The sequence below is a fragment of the Gymnoscopelus microlampas genome, assembly GCF_963454915.1.
Source record: "Gymnoscopelus microlampas genome assembly, chromosome: 17".
In the NCBI taxonomy this organism is placed as follows: Eukaryota; Metazoa; Chordata; class Actinopteri; order Myctophiformes; family Myctophidae; genus Gymnoscopelus; species Gymnoscopelus microlampas.
Genome location: NC_139954.1, coordinates 24,839,584 through 24,861,584, shown reverse-complemented (window position 1 = coordinate 24,861,584; position 22,001 = coordinate 24,839,584). Strand labels below are relative to the sequence as shown.

Sequence of the window (22,001 nt, the reverse complement as noted above, 5' to 3'; positions counted from 1 at the left end):
GTAATGACCGGACACACACACACACACACAGAGGGGGGAGGGTCAGTGGAGAACAGGACAGGCCAGACTCAACATGTCTGGCAGCTTTAAATGTGTGTTGTTGAGGTGTGTGTTCACCGAGGTGCATGCTTTGTATTTGGGGAAACCTGAGCTGCCAACTCCGAGGTGAGGCCACATTTTTTTTCTCAGTGTGACCTTATTGACCTTGGGCCTGATCCGGTGTGTATGTGTTTGTGTGTGCGCATGTGTGCAGTCTCAGTGTTGTGCCGTTATCAGTCCCAACCAAGCAATCACCACAGCCACCAGCCCCCATGTCTGCAGACCCTTAATCTCTCAGCGTGTACACACACACACACACACACACGCACACGCACACACACAAGGTCGTGGGCTTTTCCTGTCTGAACAAAGTCATCTCAGGGTAAACACTGGCAATTGAAACATAAATGACAGATAGATTGGCACTTATGTGGTTCCTTCCTGGTTAGACAAGGATGGTCCTGACACAAGGTCTGATCTGGACAACTAGACAAATAGGGCGCCATGATTTAACAGCCAACTGTGTAAAAGTGCAGGAAGTGATTCAGGGGCATGATGAGTGCAATGGTACGATATTAGATTTAGATTGATTTGTGTCAATGTATCGTGATTAGTTAAGCATTGTGTATCTATAAATATTCTGATAATATATTAAAACAATTAAGCAGTGTTTACACTTGAGTACCAGTATATTACCGGCTAAAAAATTAAAAATACAAAACTACAAATTGTCAGTATAGGCAAGGCAAGGAAGAGTCATTCACAGTATCACCCTCCTTACAGTCATTCCAACTGTTACCATCTGTAGGCTGAAAGACCATCTAATTAACTCTACTCTGGTGGCAGATCTCTGCCTCTCCCCCTCTCTCTGTCGCCCACCCACTCCCTACACACACCACAATGTAATGAACGGAGTTACACTACTTTAACTCGCACCGAACTTGGACACACCATCTCCATGCAACATATCGTTGCTCTTGGACAGAAACCGCTCTCCATGTTCTAACTTTGTGTTTTAATGTGAATTAGTGCCCTACTTGATCATTCTACAGCGTCACACAAAAGCATCAGAAGTAGCAGATCCACAAGCTCGAAGCACGGCGCAAAGCGTTTTGAGCTTGTTGATTTGCTACTTTTGCAATTTTTTTATTTGAATCCTGAAAAGTAACAGCTTTGGACATAATGACTTTCCACCCGACAGACGATATAATGTCTACGTTTCACTTTTCACCTACTTACGTCAACATTGCTCTGAAGCATTTCGTTTATCGAACAGTTTTTCGCCAGGACAACCTTGCTGTTACACGAACACTCTCTCTTTCACTATAACCGATTCTCTCTCGACCTTACTCGTATTGACCCAACCTCAACAGGGCATAAGGCTGCAGCCTGAAGAGTAACTCGTTAAGTACTTTTGCGTTACGGAAAATGAAAACAGTGTTGCGATTTCTCGCGCAAATTGGTTATTTTGCTTCTTGGTCGTTTGGCATGAGCCTCTAATTTTCTGCGAAGTTCGGAGGCTAACGTAACAAATGCAGGCCAACTAACGTAAATAACGTAACTGACAGAAGATGGACTCGGGCTGCGTGACAAAAAAATATTATTTGTGATTTACAAGCTATATAACAAACATGTGGGCACTCTTGGTGGCACTAAAGAGGGATAACGACATAGCGTGAATGGAACAGACGGGGGGGGGGGGGGGGGGGGTTGTGTGTGTGTTTTGTTCATCACCGACTGCCAGAAAGAATAGTGATGCTGTGGACTGACATCCAACTAGATGAACTCCAAAATAAATTGCATTGTACAATGCTTGCAAACATGAACCGGACTACCCTGCTATTAACAATGGGGTGGAAAAAAATTCTATTTAATCATATATTTTTGTGTTGATAAACGTTACAGGGAACATGTGACCTATAGTGTTGACAGTTTATAAAAAAAAACAGTCCTCATAGATGCAATGCCTTAAAAGGAATCACTTTGCATTGTTGCCCTTTCAAATTGGGTTAGAATAATCTTGGAATAACCTGAAATAGTGGCCTAAATAGCTGTGAACTACTTTGGAAATGTTCAATTATTGAAAATCATTGCTTTAGTAGGTCCACTTGCAATAACAAAAAAAAATGATGAAATAAAATACTAGTGCATAGGTTCACCCTGGTGGTGGTGTTAAGAATTATAATTATTATGTTATTGCATTTGTGCTCAGAAATGGCTGGTTATAGGATGTAAGTAAATGAAGAACTGAGGAAAGGGAAAATAAAGCGAATGAATTAACCAAAATGGACCAAGTAGTAAACACAGAGACCTCATTGTCTTTCCAGTGACTAATTATTTACTGCTTGGGTCAACACAGGAAACAGCCTGGGTACATGTTTCTTTGTGTGTGTGTGTGTGTGTGTGTGTGTGTGTGTGTGTGTGTGTGTGTGTGTGTGTGTGTGTGTGTGTGTGTGTGTGTGTGTGTGTGTGTGTGTGTGTGTGTGTGTGTGTGTGTGTGTGTGTGTGTGTGTGTGTGTGTGTGTGTGTGTGTGTGTGCACGCGTGCACACTGATGACAAGGCATGATAAATGATCACTCACTAATCTCTTTGTCCAAATAGATGAACACGCAAGACAAATTATTACCAACTGTTTCTATTTTTATTTCTGTCCACATGGAGCACAGCATCCCTAAGACAAGGAAAAAACCTGAAGAACTAGGGCTCACAGTACCACCACTTCTATATTTTACTATTTACACTTTACTGTGAACCTTTTCTTGCACACGAGCACTTCTCACCAGCTTTTGGTACTCTTTATCACATATACTAGGCAATTCATAATAACCTTAAATAAACATGATATTAATATCACAATAACAGGTCCACAATATGATATTTATCACAATATTAAAAATACATACAATAAAAACTGAAATCTGTAGGATACATTTCATTTCGTGTATCATAACATGAGCTGTGACCATAATATAGCTGAGTAGCTTGTGAAGTCCACCCATGTGTGGTTAATGAGATGCACTCTGCCTGACTCAAGGATTAAAGCAAAAACAAATCTCACGAGTGAGTCACGACTGAACATTTTTGTTAGGCCGTCCCACTCCGTGATTTGTGAAAACACTGGGCTAACCCCCCACCCCCAGGAGTCCACACCGGTGTTTCCTAAACAATTGGCACAAATATGTAGAATTATGATGTTTAGGTATTATCACTCTAATCCTATGTCCTTGCTGTTCTACATATAGCAAACCGGCTGAAGAAATTGCGGACTGGGGCTTTACCTTTGCTTTTATGAAATATCTGAGACAATTAAGAGATTTATGGAAGATGCTTCTGAACATAAATATAATAATAAATAATAAATAATAAATATAAGATGAACAAGCTCATAACATGTCTCACTGCGACATGTAGTGGGCTTGTAGATTGGCCATCCTCAGTGCACAATGCGCAACCATGCAAAAATCTAGACAAAAATCTAGACTTAATATCAAATCAAGACTTAATATAGTATGTATGCATGCATGTATAGTATAGTATGGCCGTGATGGAATTTTGTAAATTGCAAAGACAGAAGGGAAGGTAATGGGGATGGGTGGAAAGCCAATCTTTAGTAGCCAAGCTAAGGTAGCCGCTAAGCTAAAGCTGGGTTACATTGGTTGCTCAGCAACAGCCAACAGCAACGGTTTAGTAATTTAGCTACAGTAAGTAACCAGCAGTCAGCGAGAAAATTGCTACAAAAGGGAAGAACAATATAGAATATAGAACAATTAGCACCGATCGTGTGAATCAGTCAGTGGAGTAGGAGTACGCTGCCGGCAGTAAACAAAGGAAATGACGCAATATGTTAGTTACGTTAACCTTACTATAATGTTGGATTGACTCAAAAAGGGCAACACAAAGAGAACATGAACAAAGTCAGAAGATGCCACAACTGAGCTTCGAAAGTCAAATCCTACTATTACTAAATGCAGGCCCTGCCGGGAGCAAAAAGCCAATGTTAGTACCACACTAGCAGCAAAGAGCCTGTTGATGCAACATAATAACTTGAGTTTGCACATTAAAACAGCAGTCAAAAAACTGATGATTCTGTTCAGCCACAAAACATACTGGTTCCATTTCTGTAAGTATACTAAATATCTTATTGTCTACCGTTTCTTTAAAATAGTCAATCAGGTTAATCTAACACAGTAGTATGTCTCTTCACCGAGTTCATTGCCACTGCCAAAGCCAACTACTATATAATTTACCTTCCGTCTTCAATCCGAGTTAGTCTCTGTTGTGTGTTCATAGGGAACATGGAGTGTCAGTTTGATAAAAGACAACCACACGCCTGCTCTGAAGGATGTGGAGTCACCTAGTTTTCATATCCCCCCAGCGGAGTTCTCCATTGCAAGCCTGATGACTTCATTGCATCACACACCAGAGCTAGTGTAGATAGAATCAAGGACAACTGGACATACTCTAACGCATGGTGATGCAGAGGTGCTTAGTTTGTGTGACACACTAAAAGTAGAGAAAAGAAAGTATCCAGGGATGTCACCGCTAATACAGTACAAGTAACCAAGGGCGTCCCAGCCTGATGACTTCATTGCACCACACACTAAAGCACTAAATACACACCAACATGTGAATAAGAGGAGTACTGGCAATTATTTGTTTCCACTTCAAGCACTGACAAGAACTAACTTAATGACCACTCCTCATCACAGATCCTGGATTGTTAATGTGTATATTATTGGAATGAAAAAATAAGAGGGAACACTATAGGTATATTGGGAAACCAGGGGCTGTATTTGAGCTGAGCAAAAACAGCCAAGAATTATCACCTACACCAGAGGAGCAATGGGGTACAGCTTGCACTCTGTAAACTGGATAAAACACGGAATATGGTGCTTACCTGAATCTCATACAAATGAGCAATGTGGAACTGAACTGTGGAGAAAACGAAAGAAAGGGAGAAATTAGGAATGGTACTCGTAAAACCTTACTCTCCCCTATAGAACTCAGTGGATGCAGATGGAAGACTGTATGGAGCATGGACAAAGATGAGTGTGTGTGTGTGTGTGTGTGTGTGTGTGTGTGTGTGTGTGTGTGTGTGTGTGTGTGTGTGTGTGTGTGTGTGTGTGTGTGTGTGTGTGTGTGTGTGTGTGTGTGTGTGTGTGTGTGTGTGTGTGTGTGTGTGTGTGTGTGTGTTAGTTAGGGCTGGGCCATAGGACTTCAATATCACGATTAAATAAATATTTTTTTCTTTGTTTTTAAATGAAATTTGTGAGCTTTCCGGTCGGCTAATACGGCTATTTTCACTATTTTTGCAAGCCACCATTGAACAACGAAGCATAATACAGGGCTTAAGTGGTTGATAAAACAAATGCATAATAAAAAAGTGTGCTTCTCAAGTATTTAAGAATAAGACAGTTATTGGTTATAAATGTCGGTTTTGATATATATATATTAATTGCCCAGCCCTAATGATGTGAAATCACAGCCTGTTATGTGCACTGTAGAGGCAAAGCACTTCCAGCTCTGCCTTGCCTGTGCAGTCTCCTAGGCAACCACTGTCTCGGGCAGAGTCAGCAGGGAAATGGCAACAGAAAGGAAAAATTGCACTGGATGAAAAAAGAAGAAAAAAGAATCCCCCCACCTACTTCTCTGCACCCTTTTAAAATGCACTAGCTACTGACTGAATGGCTGAAAGCCAGATCTAATAATACACTCTATAGTCTATACATTCAAGTGTTGCTAGCATCCATGGGAGGTAATGATAAGTAATACCACTTACTTTCAGCTTTGGACAAAGTGCAGAGATTTGAGTCAATCAAAGCCAGCTGAAAATGCTGTGGAGACAGAGAGAGGAGAGAGGATGGAATGACATTAGTATAGTAAACATAAAAGGTCTGTGAAGCATCTGCACATTACTGTTGCTAATAAGAACATGGAGGAAAAATGACATCGGTAGAAGGCAATCTGAGTGCCTACTGTTTGCAAGATATTCTACTGCTTGTATGCAAACGAGAGACAAGTTGATGTTTGAAGGTAATTTATTTCTCTTCAGCCTCTTGAGATCCACAGCCAGCTGTCAAACCTTACTGATTGTAGCGATAGAGAATACTGAGGAGTGGTGGGCGGAGCTCTTGTTCCTAGATTTTTCTGTCCATCCTGAGAAGCTGACATCCAGCACATGTACTGGCGTGTGTGTGATCAGTAGCCAGTAGAGCAGGGTTGCTATGGGCAGGGCAGATGTCTGCAGAGGCTTAGCGTGGCTGCTTAGGCGTGGCCAGCCACAATGCATACCCAGGGTCAATGGACCCATTAACCTGTGAGAACGTGAAATCAGCTTCAGAGACAACGCTCTGGACTGTGTACTGTACTTCCCTTGGAAGCCAAGATAAACCACCAATTCCTCTTCTTAGGTGTGATCCCAAGCCCTTAGATTACTGAGGTGACATTTAAAGTTGGGGGACACAAGTATATGCTGATCCGGCATCTTACAAATCCACGTGCACGATCTCCAGGACGAATGACATGCCTGCAGATGTATAGCGGATTAGATTACAGCTGGGTGATCCAGTAGACTAGAGGCAACTCACCTACCGCCCCACCAACCCCAATAGGTGGCTTCAAGGTGACAAGTGCCTTTGGTGTCCTCAGCTGCACAGTGACACGGTGCAGCGAGCATGAGCATCACATGATTACAGCAGCTACCACTGGTGCCTTGTAGTATCTGGGTCAGGATGGGAGAGTGGGTTCTGTGAGCAAAAACCCACTGAGAATACAGCGCATCCAAAATGAGACACAACTGGTCTCAGACAGACTGGAGATGGGCAGAAAGGCTTCATGCCGTGGACCACAGTGGTAGATTTCCTTGTGTCATTTTTAAACAAACCAGCTATTACATTAAAATGGCCTGTATCAGTATGTGCCATTTAGGCCAACCCCCCACATACCATTACCATCAGCACTCACAAAAGGGTTAGCAAATAGCATTGGCTGAGGTAGTCAAATGTCAATGTGAGATTATATATAAAACAGTAGTCCAGCTGGCTCTTCCTTTGCCAATTGCAAGCGTCACTCTGGGCCACCAGGGTTTTGCATGCTTGCACCTGCATGCTCAGGTGTACACATAATTGAGGGTTATCAGCCACAAATATATTTTTTTCCAAAAGTAACAGGCATGACAACCACAATCTAGCAAATCAAATGTAGTCACCATAGGTAGATGGCATCACGTCAAATGTGCATACAGACGACCACACACACACACACCCACACACCTCTTACCTAAACCTTTGGCACATCGCCCTCCTGCTGGCACCCGGCTGCATCTTCCAGCAGATCTTTCCCTCCAGTCTCTCACTATCCTTCTCCTCTTCCCTCTCTCTTCTCCTTCACAGTCGTTCTACTACTAGGCAGATAATGCAGCAGGATTGTCAGCTTGGCATTCCACCTCCCCTCACTCTGTCTCGCCTCCCGCCCTCGATTTTCTCTCTGCTATCTCTCTCTCTCTCTCCTTCCCTCTCTCCCTCCCTCTCTCTCTCCTATCCCGGTGTCACTGATTACTATTCAGCAGACGGTTGCAGTGGAGAGTGCAGCGAGATGACACACAATACCTCAAAGCAAGAGCGGGCGGGCGTGCACCACCTCTCCCTCCCTCCTTCCCTTACGCTCTCCCACCTCCCTTTTTTCCTCAGCTGAAAGGTGGTCTCTGTGGATACGCGGCACAGTAGAGGCAGTAGACTCATCACCTGACTAGAATGCAATGCTATACAGTCTGTCTCTCTCACGCTCTCTCATTTTCGCCTTTTCTCTGCATGCTTAAATTAGCAGCCACTGGGGGAAATGAAAGGGGAGAGTTGTGTATGTGTACTTCTCTTTGCGAGAACCAAATGTCCTTAGAAAGAGGACAGATGAGGACATTTTAACTTATCCTCACTTTTCATGGGGTCCTTTTTAGGTTGAGGACTTGGGTTTAGGGCTAAATTGTAGTTGGGTTAGTCATCCATGTTTATGGTTATCAGTTGCAAGTGTTCACCAGGATATTTAAGTGCACAAGTGTGTGTGTGTGTGTGTGTGTGTGTGTGTGTGTGTGTGTGTGTGTGTGTGTGTGTGTGTGTGTGTGTGTGTGTGTGTGTGTGTGTGTGTTTAGTGGGCAGGTAGCATAGGCACTACACCCAAACACTGCCAAACTGCAGTGTAATACAACAGGCTGGCTTGGAGCCTCGCCTACAATTCATTGACTGAAACTACTCCCTGTCATTTAGTAGCTTAATTTTTATCAACTTACTCTTAGGGAAGAAGGAGCATGACAATGTCTGTGTGCCCCCTTCAAAAACAAATCACTCAATCTTTTTCTTCCTGTGCTTTTGTAGTCCTTCTCGCCTCCCTTGCCACGATTAAATTCAGTTCAACACTCCAACATTACCCGCTACTCATGACACACACACATAACTGGGGCAGTGCAACGTGTGTGTGTGTGTGTGTGTGTGTGTGTGTGTGTGTGGGGGGGGGGGTGTGTGTGTGTGGTTGGCAGTGAGCCAACAGTCAGTGTAAGGGGTGTGTCCATGGCAGAGTGAGGACGTGCAGCACATGCAGCCTGCAAAGCTCAATCTATTACACACGCATGCATTGTGTGCACGCACTAACAATGGAGCAACTACTAAACACTCCTTATTTGGACATTTGAGTGCCATTACCATACTCAAATTTTCTACATGCAAATCGACAGGCACTGTCAGATTCTGCAGACTCCACAATGCAACGTCTACATTCCAAGTGGTCAATTCTCCACACTGCCTTTGAGGATAGTTGCAAAGCGATGCTCTGCCTCGCTCAGGGTAAAAATCCCTAACGGCAAACGAAGTCCTTTGGCAGGTAATGCAATGGTATTCCACTTGAGTAGCATGCCCTATTCAAGCCCAGTCAGACGTATGGTAGGTCTGCAGTAGGCCCTGAGGTCTGTCTGGGCAGGACAAAGGCCAGGATCAGATAGCACCCCGTCCCCCAAAGGGAACCAGCACTCTCAGACAACAATGGATCCATAGGCTCCAGCCGGATCACAGCTCTCCGTTACAATCTGGACATGCATGGCTTACAGGTGTCAATAGACAGCAGCCAGGCCCAGGGACAAGCAGACAGGACAGATGATCCACACAGCTTTGTTCACGTGAGGACCACGGAGGCAAACTCTTTTCATACCGAAAATAGCCTTTTATGATTACACGTTAGACGCACAATACAAAAGAGGATGAATAGGAATTTATTCTGCCACGATGATGTCTCCATCACCCCGTTGATGACAAGAGCAATGGATGGGATGAAAAGAGACGAGCAAAGGGTCATCTGCAGGTCCTGTGTCAGCTGACCAAAAATGAAAATGCACCGCAATGCTATCTGTTGTTAGCACCAGCAGATGGACGTACCTTTAAGCTTGACTCATAGTCTGTGTTGACTTTGAACATGAGGCCCAGTCTCAGGTGGATCTCTTTAGCTCGAGAGAAACCGGGGTCAATGTACAGCACCTCCTGGAATGCCTTGATCGCCCTGCAGAGGACAGAGGGAGAGAGGCACAGAGACAGATAGGACACATTCAGTACAGGCTTAATGTAATAATGATATTCAACACAAAAATGTATATCCCTGCATCTGGATTTCTGGAAACAATTCACCTTGCCAGGGTGATTCTATTCCACAAAGCTGACTGGTTTATCAATATGGCTTACAGAAAACTACCGGGTTTTGTACACAAACACATACAAAAATGCAATTTTCGCCTTTTGCCTTGTAGCAGTGAGAGAAGCAGTGCTCAGGTCTAAATGGATGATTGTAGCATCCATTTAGACCCAAGATATGAATTTGTGCATTCTAGTGAATACACAGAGTGCCACTGAAATGTTCCCATTTTTATGCAACAGACAGTGAAGAAATGGCCATTACGTCAAACACTGATTTTAGCTAAAACATTTTATTGCCGTTTCCGAGAGTGTGTATGATTGCAAGATAAGAGCTTGCAATGACTTTAAGCGGACTTAATTCTGTTCTTAGTGTTTGTTTGCAGCAAGAAACACTGAATAATTTCAAGTTAACTAGATTTCTAGTTTGAATTAAACAAGGGGCGGAAGAGGTGGTGGTGATAGGTGAATTAAACCAGTGGAGGAAGAGGTGGTGGTGGTGATGGGTGAATAAAAACCAGGGTGCAGGGAGCAGGAAAGAACGGGAGAAGAGAGGCTGAAATGATGGGAGTAAAGTGCAAGCATTGCCGTCACCTTGACAACAAAAAGCCTCACCTCCACAAAATAAAACAGACTAATGAATAACAGATTCCAAATGAAGCCACTCACTGTGTACTTTTAACAACAATGGCAGTCACATGACAGCATGAACCCCTTTTCCCAGCATGAGAGAAGAGTACTGAGCTCTCTGCTCTCTCTCTCTCTCTCTCACACACACACACACACACACGGGATGTGCTACACTGAGGCGAAGCGCTCTGAACTCATTGGCCCCCTTTTTTTTCTCCCTCCTCCTCGCTTATCTGTTCCCTCCCACTCTCCCTCCCTTCCCTGAGTTCTTTCTCTCCCTGCCTGGCTCCAGAATGTATGCTTGGCGTGTCTTTCCTCTGCCGAGGACTCGATAGGCTGTGGCACAGAGCGTAAGACTGACTCTAACCAGCAGAAAAACTAAGGAATATCCTATGCTCTGACGGAGGGCAGCTGAGGACAGCACCAGGATCTACCTCTCGGTGTCTGCCAAATAACACAGTTTATCTTTGCTAATTGCTATATGGCACTTTAAGTGCTACATGATATTAACAAAAACTTTGTGGACAGCGTTTGTCTTGCACCGAAACCACCAAAACTCATTCAGGCCTTGAATGATCTACTACGACCATGTGATGTATAGAAGTTAATTTGGCGGTAGCTAACAAGCAGGACCACTTATATCTTGTGCCTCTCCATAATGAGAGCTGGTGAGCGAGCGCTGCACCAGCGCTGTGAAGTAACATATTCACCATCTGACAGCTCAGCATTCCTTTGAGTGACGTAATTTCTGCCCTAGAGAAACCCAGTTGACCTGCTACCCTCCCATCCCCCCGCTCACACACACACACACACACACACACACACACATTTCCCTGGCCTGGGATATTGGGACATGTAAACTTGGCAGAGCAACAGCATTGGAAGGCTTCAAGGCTGAGGATTCAGCGGCATATTTGGGGGGGGGGGGGGAGGTAAATCAAGCAGAAACGTGGAGAGTGGGAGGCAGGGAGCAGAGGCCATGGGGAGCTGGGGGGGCTGGGGCACAGAGCAAAGGGAGGCGAGGAGGCCCGGGTTCAGAATCAGTGCAGCGTGTACACCAGATGAATGCTGCCTCATTAGCCTAGCCATGGTAATGGACCACGCAGCCAAGGTGGGGAACGCAATCGAGCGTCAGTCAGCAGCATTGACTTGCACCAGTCTGGATGACCCCAGCAATCTTTTGTTAAATTCTAAGATCATGCAATTATATCTACAGCTATCTAGTTTTGCCCAAATAGCAGCAGCAATGAACTAGCTAGGCCCAATGAGACAGACAGACAGACGTGGCTTAATGTACTGTACAAAACATTGGGGCTCTAAATATACAAACCCCCCCCCCCCCACCCACCCAAGATTGCTCCTCGTCAGAATATACACACACATTCCTACAGTATGGGCTTCTAGATGAGCTAAGGTAGTGGGCCTACCTTCTCTGTCCTGCCTGGGCCTCTGCTGAGGGGGGCTGCTCTGGCCTGGACAGTGAGAGAGGGAAGGGACCTGCAGCAGTCAATATCAAGCCTTGCCATCGACACCTCCCACCACTAAGCTACAATGTGTCAATGTTATTAGGGCTGAACGATATTTAGTTATCGTATAGTTATCTAGAAATGAAAATGCAGGACATAAATATCGCAAAAGGCAACGATATGGACGATGTCAATCCCACCCCTGCTTGCCGTGCATGTAGGCTACAGGAATATACCGCTAATGTCAATAACAACTTCCCTTTGTTTTTTTGCCAGTGCCAAAGGAAAATCACCCCTGTTTTCTCTGCACGTTGAGTTTTGAAAAACAATTCAACACTGGCACCGGACGGGTGGTCGTGTGCGTGCGATGAGCATACACGCTTCTCTCATTGCTCATTCCTCCTACCTGCTCGCTCACCTCTCATAGAAAATGAATTACTAGGTGCCATCTGAAAAGTCCTTAATGCAGCAAGCAGTTTGCCAAAATCTTACGTAATCTGTATGAAAAGTTTGTTTGCGTCGATTGGTCGGACTGACATCCGTTTATTGAAAGATCAGTCATTTGCAATGGCTTAGCTTAGCATGTTCGTCAAGTCAGGGCCAATGGAGCTGCTTCACGTCAAATGAAAGATATCATGTTTTGACTTCTGGTCAGCCTTCAAAATAAGTGTTTGTCAAGTCGTAGGAAACTAAGCATTTTTACAGTTTCTACACATACAATATCAAACAACAAATGTGAACCCATCATATCATATATAACTATTGAAATATTTGGCATGAATATCGAGACATGAAATTTTGTCCATATCGTTCAGCCCTAGTTTTAACAAAAACAAAGTGTGAAGAAAAGCTGAAACAAAAACAGAATTGAGTAGGTAAACTATGTTTGTCCACACAAAACACCATCTTTTTATTACTTTTTTATGTTTTACTAGAGAGAGAATGCTGTTTGTTGTCATGGCAACTATAAACTCACTGAAATACATTGGGGGGGGAAACTAAAGCTAAAATCCAGACTAAACTTTAACAAGAAAGCACACCATGACAAATAAAATAATAGAGGAGTTAAAACTAAAAGGAACAAATCATACAAAACACTAAACTGTAATAATGTAGCTGCTTTTCAAAAATCACTATTAGCAAGGATGAAAATCTGGGTGACAGCTGAGCCAAGCATAGTCTCCTCAAACTTGTCATGTTAGACTCCAGCCCTTACAAAGGCAGACTTCTCCACAAGGATGTCCAACCAACCGTAAAACACTGCTGAGCAAAGAGTTATGGGGGCTGCAGTTTGAAACCCTGAGCCATCATCTCCATCTATGGTCTACACAGTACACACACACACACACAATGCATATGGACCTAACTTGGGAAAACAACAAATCCTAGTGCTTGTACTTGGCCAAACAGCTGGGCTGCTTGAAAGGCCAAAATGGTGGAAAAGCCCCAACGGGGACTGAATGCATTTTCTAAGGTGACCGTGAACCCATCATTCCACAGGACAGTTCAAACAGGGACACAACCACACTGACCCCAATGCCATGTGTGCGTGTGCGTGTCTCTCTCTGTCTACGTTAGTTTACAACCGGCCCCCCCAAAGTCAATACAGAGGATATGATAGGTGCACGACAGCTTTCAAACAAACTCACTCCCCTGCAAACACAGTGTCTGCAATAGAATATGAAGCAGATAGCCCTGCCTCCTTGTTCCTCCCTCTTTGGACAGTTGTCTCTCTTTTCACAGTAGAACAAATACAAACCTACGCTAAACTAGACAGAGAGGCAACAATGTTCCAAACAACATTTGCAAGTTATTGACAAAGCTATGTGACCCTAGAGTTGTTCGCATTATTAACACAATCACACAAACAGGAGGCCAAAAATTGTATTGAGAATCTGCAATAGAAACAGAACTACCAGAGAAATCACTGTGTAATTGGGTGTCAACACAAAGGCTTTTTCACAGAGAAGTACTTACCATTGAAATGCATTGTAATGGAAGTAAACCATGCCAAGGCCATATAAAAAGGCAGCATTCTGAAAGAAAGAAAACAAAAAACAAAATAAAACAATGATAGTAAATGTGTTGTAACAGAATGAATCATCAAACACTAAGCAATGGCTGTTCAGAAACAAAAAAAATCAAAACAATTTCTTCCTAGTTATGAACTGTGACCTCTCTTTAATATTGTAAAAGAGGCAGGAAAATATTTCATGCAATTATTGTTAATGAGTACTGTTAATACACCAGTATCAGCTCATGTTGGCAGATTTTTTTGCCATTTCTTGAGGTGCAACAATTCGTCCGACAGCCCATTGTTACGCCTAATTACGCCTCATTACAAAAAACTATGCCTAACCTCACGCTAATCTAACATTTGTAAGAATATTGGGATATCGGAATAACGAGCCGTCGACAACAGATTACTACAGACTGGCAGTCGGGAGATCAGTTGGATGGAAAGTGTGAAAAGAAATGTAGCTGAATGCACCTGAGAGCCGACACCGACAGACGGCTACGATGGCGCTAAAAATAGCCTATGGCTTGATGTCTTTTTCAACAACACACACATGAACATGCATAAATCATTGGAGAAATTATAAAGACAACTAGGCGACTGCACTGCAGGGTGCTTGGGGCATGGGTTATCTGTTATCTGTATTTAGACTATTTTGGTGAATCATCTCTTTCATATTTAACGTTAATTAAAACAAACGCTGCGTGCCTGCAAGCGGCAGTGCAATGCGCACACGGCCATATCATAATCATCATTATCATTTTCAATTGATAAAATGGCCAATCTATCCTCCCTGTATATCCATTCATTGTCCCATGAAATAGTTGGAGAAGGTTTACAATGGTAAAGAAAAAAACTCAATTGAAACCTATAGAATACCACCGGTTGCTTCAGTGATTTTACAGACCTTTCTTGCCTTAAAAGAAAAGCAGGAGTAGGTGCTTATATTTATAAGTTAACTCATTCAGTGCCACGTGACGTCTTGAGCGCCCTGAGCGTCACGTGACGTCTAAGACGTCATGAAAAAAAAAAAAAAAAAAAAAAATTCCCTTTAAAAAATAAAAATAAATTTTAGAACCCAAGATATCATGATTTGAAAATATTCTGCTCCATTCACTCTTTGTTTAACTTCTTACTTAAAAAGGCTGTATACAGGCTTGAATACAATGTCATGTGTACATGTCTCTACTCTTTGAATAAACTATAGTTATAAAAAAAAAAATGTATAGCACTAAATTGAATCGCAAAACCGAAAATCCGCAATTCACAAGTGCGTATTAAACCATAGATGGCAAACCATACGGTTCAACAGAACTGTTGCATCGGCCGCAGGATCAATAGAGGTCTATTTACTTTGGGCTATTTACTGTTCTAGTCTCAATTGTAAGCCGATATATGCAAAGCATCAAATAAACATTGTAAGATAAAACAGACTTATAATAAGAATAAATGGCAGCATTCCCTACTACTGCCTCCGCTGCTTAGTGACGACAAACGGTTAAGACAAACTCATGCTCTCTGCAGAAAGGTTTCAGCCCAAATTATGCACAGGATTTGATCGGTTTGCGTGGATAGTGCAACTTTCATATAGTACGAAATTACCATCCGAGAAACCACTGAGCTGTTTCAACCACCAAACCTCTTTTTGTAGCTTTCACAGAGGAACACAAAGTCCTTTCTATAACACACATACAGTACCATTAATCCATACCAGACAGTGGATACATGGTAGGGCTGTCAAACAAATATTCGATATTCGAATATTATTAGAATATTGGGAAAATATTTATATTCGAATATGAAAATTAATATTATAATTTTTTTTAATGTGTATTTGACAGGGACAATACAAAAGACAATGTATAAAGTTATAAAAACAAACAAAAGATATGTTTTATTGGATCCGAGCACTATTTTTTTGGCACTGTTTCTGTCAAAAAAAGAAAGTAAAAAAAAATAATAATATATTGTTTTATAATAATAATATTTGAATATATTCGAATATCTGCAATTTTTTAAGACCAATATTCGAATATCATTTCTGAGGAAAGTTGACAGCCCTAATACATGGTCTCAAATACAGATCTCGGAGGATGCAGGCTACATTGTAAAATAAGAGTTATCCTAAATACGAAGGGTAGGCTTATGGCTGGAGAAATATTTAGAATATAACCTGGAGTGCTGAGTACAGCTGTATTGTCCTTCAACACTAGCCGACTATGCAGACCGGGTCAGGTCTACAGAGCAAATTGCACACCGACAGGGTCTTGGATGTGATACACAAATAATAAAGGGGTGAAACAGATCACAAAACTAACAGTTCAGTTTGCAACACAGACAATATATTATTTCTGATCAGAAAAGGGGGGAGACAAACTTTGCTTTCAGTAAAACAAAGCAAGGTATTTTTTTAAAGGATGACTTCACCCATTTTCATATAACATATTACATCTTCATATAACAGATCCTCACTAATGCTCCTTATAAAATGGTGCTCCTGATAAAATTTGTACTTAGTCTGTGTCTCATAGGAGGGCTGTGGACACTTCAGAAAACCGTCTACCAGTGACATCATCGTTAGGACGTTCCATTATAGCATGCTAACTTTCCAGGAATAGAAAGCCTGTAGTTTCTATTAGCTTGGATTCCCCATTGATGATGTCACTGGTAGATAGGTTTCTGAACTGTCCACAGCCCTCCTCTGAGACACACACTGAGTAGACAAAAATGGTGCCATATTATCATGAGCATTAGTGAGGACCAATTATATGAAGACAGGTTGAAAATGGGTGAAGTCGTCCTTTAATCCATTTAGACCTGAGGCCGATTATAAAAATGCCTTCTAAATGCTAAATTCTATGTTGCTATATATACAGATCAATCTGAAGAAAATCGTGAAAAACACTGATTGAAGAACATACAAGGAAAGAATTGAAACAAGACATGCACACTGTATCAGACTGCAGAACAGGCATATATATACATACATATAGAATAAATAAAGGTTTATACCCAGGTAGTGGCCCTGCCAGTATTCTGCATAAAACCATCTACTGAGCCAACATTTCTTACAGTCTGACTCACTCAAGCCACACTAGCCCTGTCATAGTAACCGTGACATGATCAATAAAAGCCTTGCCACAGGGCTCATAGAAAAGGCCTGAGCGAGTGCGTCAACCCAGCCCAGGGCAAAACTTCTCACCCACATTCAGTGAATACTTGGGAGCCCATTCACTGCCAGGCCCATTCACTGTCAAAGTCCAGGCACCTCTTCTATTGGTAAGACCCTAACAAGCACATGCACCCACATTGGTAGCCATGAAGGACAGGCTATACAGCATCACATCATGGCTGATTGGATGGCATAACTCTAGGACACAAATGGGCTAACTTGTTGGTACTGTAGACATTTGCCCACAGATGACATTGACAGATAACAATTTCTACATCTGAAACCATATAATAACTTTACTTCCGTTGTTGTTCTTTATCTGCGACTTAAAATCGGCTAATATGATCACCAAAGTGTCCTTTAGATATCGAATACCGCGACTCCCTCACACATATGCATCATAAAAGGTCCAGGTTAAGAAGAATTTAAATGACCAGAATTATTTGAAAAGCAGTCAAAGTCAAGCTTGCTCATTACACTAGATGACCGTTTCATGCACGCACACATGCGTGCGCACACACAGACCCTGAACACAATGCTTACATTATGATTTTTAGTTTTGCTTAAATCTGAAAACTAGATTTACCACTTAAGGTGTCATGACATTCAGATTCACAAAACATTAAAAGTCTTTATCATGGTCCTTCAAACGTGTATTAAAATGTTTTAACTGAAAAATCCACTCCAGTGCCTGTCAATCACCGCCTCTGCTCCGCCCCCAAAGGAGAACGATAGGGAAGGGGAGGAGAGGGGGCGGGATTAATGGACTTTGACGTCAAAGTCCAGGGGCCAATCCCAGCACTTTTTTTTGCCTAATTATTCAGAAAACCCCAGACCACAGAAAATCCACTGAATGTTCAAAGTTGAGGCTTTTTTGGGTGTAATAGAGATAAAAGAAATTAAAAAAAAAGATTGTCATGAAACCTTTAACAAGTTCACAGTCGACAGTGCCCTTTGATGGGCTCAAGTTGTAACTAGGGATGTTAATAATTAATCGATTAATTGCCGTTAAAGCATGTACCCGATTAAATGTATCGATTTTCAATGAATTGATTTCTTCTTCTTTTTTTTACATTCCAACCATCTACGCTGTCATCTGCCAGCCCAGGGCTAGGACCTACATTATGTAGTCACAGCCAGCTCGATCGTCTAACAAGCCTAAACATATAATTCATTCATCAGGAAAGCAGTGGACATTGACATGACAGTCTTTGAAACAGGGATGTTTACCGAGAGCCATGTGTGTGGAACACAGGAACGCTCACCCCAAAACACGCTTGCCCCGGTTCAAATCTGACGACATCGGAACGGCCGCCACCAGGTATTCCTAAACGTAACCTCAGTTAAATGGGGGCAAGTGTGTTTTGGGGCGAGTGTTCCGGTTACCTAGCCATTGAGTGGCGTGTGCACGGTGACGCAAGCCTCTCGTCTATTTACCGAGCTAAAATCCATATTATAACTATGGCTAAAATGTATACATTCCACGTTCATATGACAGACAAGACCTGTGCTCCTCGGAGCACAGGTCTCCGCCAGGTCAGGTAGGTTGTTGTTGGCCAGCAATGTTGGAATATGAAAAATCTAACAGATCGGGCTTGATCACATGGCTATAGAGATAATGTGTACCAATTTGCGTGATGTTTGGATAAAATCTGAAGGAGATCTATCGGCCTCCTGGTGGCGCTAAACTTCACAGAAATTGCACACTGCGTTCTTGATTTGAGGCTCTTTTTTTCTCAAAACGGAACAGTCCTGCAAACTTTGTAAGACAATCTTAACCAATCAGGATGGATAACGAAAATGTGTGAGATGTTTGGACAAAATCTATAGGAGGAGATCAGATTATTTGTATCTGCTGGTGTGAAGGGTTGAAGGCACGATTCAATGCCAGACAAACAACAACAAACCATAGTTATAATATATTGCAACAAGCAGGCTGGACAACAATTATAAATTAAATTATGATATTATAAATAAAACTATTGCGTAGTTTAACTGACTTTTGAGAGGTTTAAATTTGGTCAAATGTATTTGGTTGTTTTAGGTATTTTACTTTATAGTACGTATTTGGCTTAAAGTAGTTATGGTATTCTTAAATATTTTTCTTAGGTAGTTGTATGTTTTCTTCCGTATTTGTAATGTTTGTATTGTAGTATTTTAATACTGTATGTGGAGACTGCATATGGAAATTAACTTGTAGCTAAAAATGTTTACATGAGATCATGATCAGCTGATTGAATTCACATTCATGTATTGAATGTTCATAATGTGCATTGTCCCGTCTAAATAAACAAATAAAGTAAAGTAGGTGGACAACTATACACTATTGCAGAGTTAAAGTGACATTGCTGGTTGGACAACAGTGGGCCATCACCCTTAAGTTAGTAAAGTTAGTAGAGTGTCACAGCCATGACAGCAATGGTACAAAAAAAGGCATAATAATAACAATCAAATAAAGTGTTTTAGTATTCGGTTTTCAGCAGTTTAAGTGTTCACTTATTTTCGGTTTCAGCCAAGAATTTTCCTTTTGGTCTTGAAAAAAACGCCGCTTTTCAATTAATAGATGATTGATCGCTAAGGTTATCAACTATCAATGAATTCATCCCTAGTAGTGACATTTCTGGCACCTGTTGACCTACAAAACTATATAAACTAACCATCAAAATGTCATAGAAATAAGTTAAGGCTCAAATTTTGCAAGCAATTCCCGTTTACAGTAATTTGCATTAAGAAATTTTGGGGTGCACCTAAATTGCACCAGTGCAACGACTGTAAAGAGTTAGTCTGTAGCCCTGAAGTAACGTGCATTTCTTTGAAAACCATTAGTAATGACAAGTGAAACCATTCAATCCAAAAACTGATAAAAAAAATTAAAAGGCGTGGCTTATTTTTTCACTTATTTGCTGAAACCAAATCAAACACTGTTCTGTTAGCTCATTACATCCACACTGTGCTCTATTAGCGACATGATAATTATCGGTCAGCTAATGATATGTAGAGGGTGGTGCAGCTCAAGCAGCACCAGTAGAAGTATTTAGCTAATAATGACATTGTGATCAGAAAGCTGTCAGCAGCCATGGTGCATTGTGTATTATTATGGTGTAAAACTTTAAACTGTTGCTTTGTGTGCCTCAATATTTGTGGAATTATCTCGGAGTATAGAAGTGCTATGCTGCCTCTGAATACATCTCGTTAATGTTGCTTTAAGCTGTTCTGAGTCCAACATGTTGCAGAAGAGGTAAAGAAAAGAAATAGAAAAAAAAAAAAAAAAAAGGACCAATGCACCGAGACTGTACTGGTTAGAAAGAAAACTGGAAAATGTATGTGGCAATAATGAATGACTTCATGAACAGGCATAAACAAATGCTGGTCTGCAATAAAATAAATTGTTTCAAACTTTGAAGCCTGTCATTGGTTCAGTGTCTGATTTTACATCTTTGCTTGTTTAACGTTGTATTTTATGACCATACAGATCTACATCAATATTTCCCTATCATATTGCGAATATGAATCCAGTTAATAAAATGTACAAATGAGGGTTAGTGCAACAAACAGACAAAGGCCAGAAAGTCATGAAAATAAATTAAAGCATTTAAGTAATTCAATATTAAGAATCCTACTTGAGATATGTTCAAGGTTATTTTATATCATCACCGTTATCATCAAGACCAAAACAACTGTCCAGGAATTGTGGTAAGCACAACTTTTTTAGTCCTCTGTGTGAGCTGCTTTCTCTTGACATGTTGCCATTTCACTTACCAGTCTAAACCACAAAGCATGTCACTGAGGCTACCATTGATTTATTTACAATGCATCAACATATCAAACTTGTACGACTATTTAGAAAATCATCCAAATGGGACATTAAAGGATCTGACGCACTCACTCTTAAACATCAGACCCACGTTTACTAGTCATCAAGACCTAGTATAGACAAGAGATCTGTACGAAAATAGGTGCATTGAATGTGAACAGTCGACGCAGATACAATGCGGTTGTGCAGCGTTGATTGAACTCACCTTCCAGTAGTCAGACTGTAAACTGTAGTACCTCTGGTATGCAGATAATGCTGAGGGAAATGGGGAGATGGAAAAAAGAACATGATACAGAAAGAGAGAAGGCAACAGAGGAAGATGGGTGCAGTTAGTCACAATGTCAAATGCCCTACATATTTAAAATCAGCTGTGCCTGAGCAGTGCCCAGTTTGTGTATTGCCGGTCTCATACAGAATAGTTTTTCCATTATCAGATTTTCTATACAGTCATAAAGCATTGTACTGATAAGTGGACAATACTTTGTCTGTAGGCTCTATGTTAAAACACTGCCTGACAATAAGTGTGCAAAATATAGACAGGGAAAGAGAGAGAGACTCACCTTTTGGATAGTCCTCCAGTAGGAGGTTGAAGTGACCCAGCTGACAGAACATCTCTGCGTCCACTTTTCCCTCTGCTTTCAGGATGAGAGCATCATAGCAGCTGACAGCCTAGAAGAGGGTAAACAGCATAGTGGGGTTAAAGTAGGGTGAGCATATTTTCAACCGCCCAAACCGGGACCCTTAAATGAATGTGCACACTCACCAATTCATGCACGTAAACATGATAAAAATCTATGGAACTGCTGAAAACCTTCATTAATTGTGGCAAAAACGTGGACAATTTGGAAGTTAATGTTGAAAATCGGGACATGTCTGTGTTTTAGAGATATTTTTCGGGACTCCAGGCCAAACTGGGATGTCTGGTCACTTTAGGTAAAGGGGAGTCTGAAGATTGTTTTTTACATTAGGCTTGTGGCAAATACAATACATAATTTAAAACTTTTTTTTTATTGAATGCAGTATATCAATATCATTGAATATCAACAAATTATTGTTGTTATATATTTATTGATAAATATATTAATCAGGCTCCAATACAATTCTTCAAGGGAATCATTTAAGTATTAGAAAATCCTAACACGTCCTTTTCTGGAAAAGAAATATAAATGCATTTAGAGATGTCCGATATTATCGGCC

At 41.5% G+C, this 22,001-nt stretch overlaps 1 protein-coding gene across 2 annotated transcripts in view; it reads right to left on the bottom strand.

Moving 5' to 3' along the window:
- Window positions 1-22,001, bottom strand: part of kdm6a (lysine (K)-specific demethylase 6A) — a 55,951-nt gene that overhangs the window by 29,051 nt on the left and 4,899 nt on the right. The window contains exons 3-9 of one of the 2 annotated variants that reach the window (XM_084085239.1): window positions 21,365-21,473; window positions 21,010-21,059; window positions 13,779-13,837; window positions 11,763-11,807; window positions 9,457-9,577; window positions 5,820-5,874; window positions 4,938-4,972 (exon numbers count right to left, since the gene is read on the bottom strand). In XM_084085239.1, the coding sequence (XP_083941365.1) occupies window positions 4,938-4,972; window positions 5,820-5,874; window positions 9,457-9,577; window positions 11,763-11,807; window positions 13,779-13,837; window positions 21,010-21,059; window positions 21,365-21,473 (474 nt within the window). The remainder of the gene's footprint in view (window positions 1-4,937; window positions 4,973-5,819; window positions 5,875-9,456; window positions 9,578-11,762; window positions 11,808-13,778; window positions 13,838-21,009; window positions 21,060-21,364; window positions 21,474-22,001) is intronic. The other variant, XM_084085240.1, reaches the window with a different exon arrangement.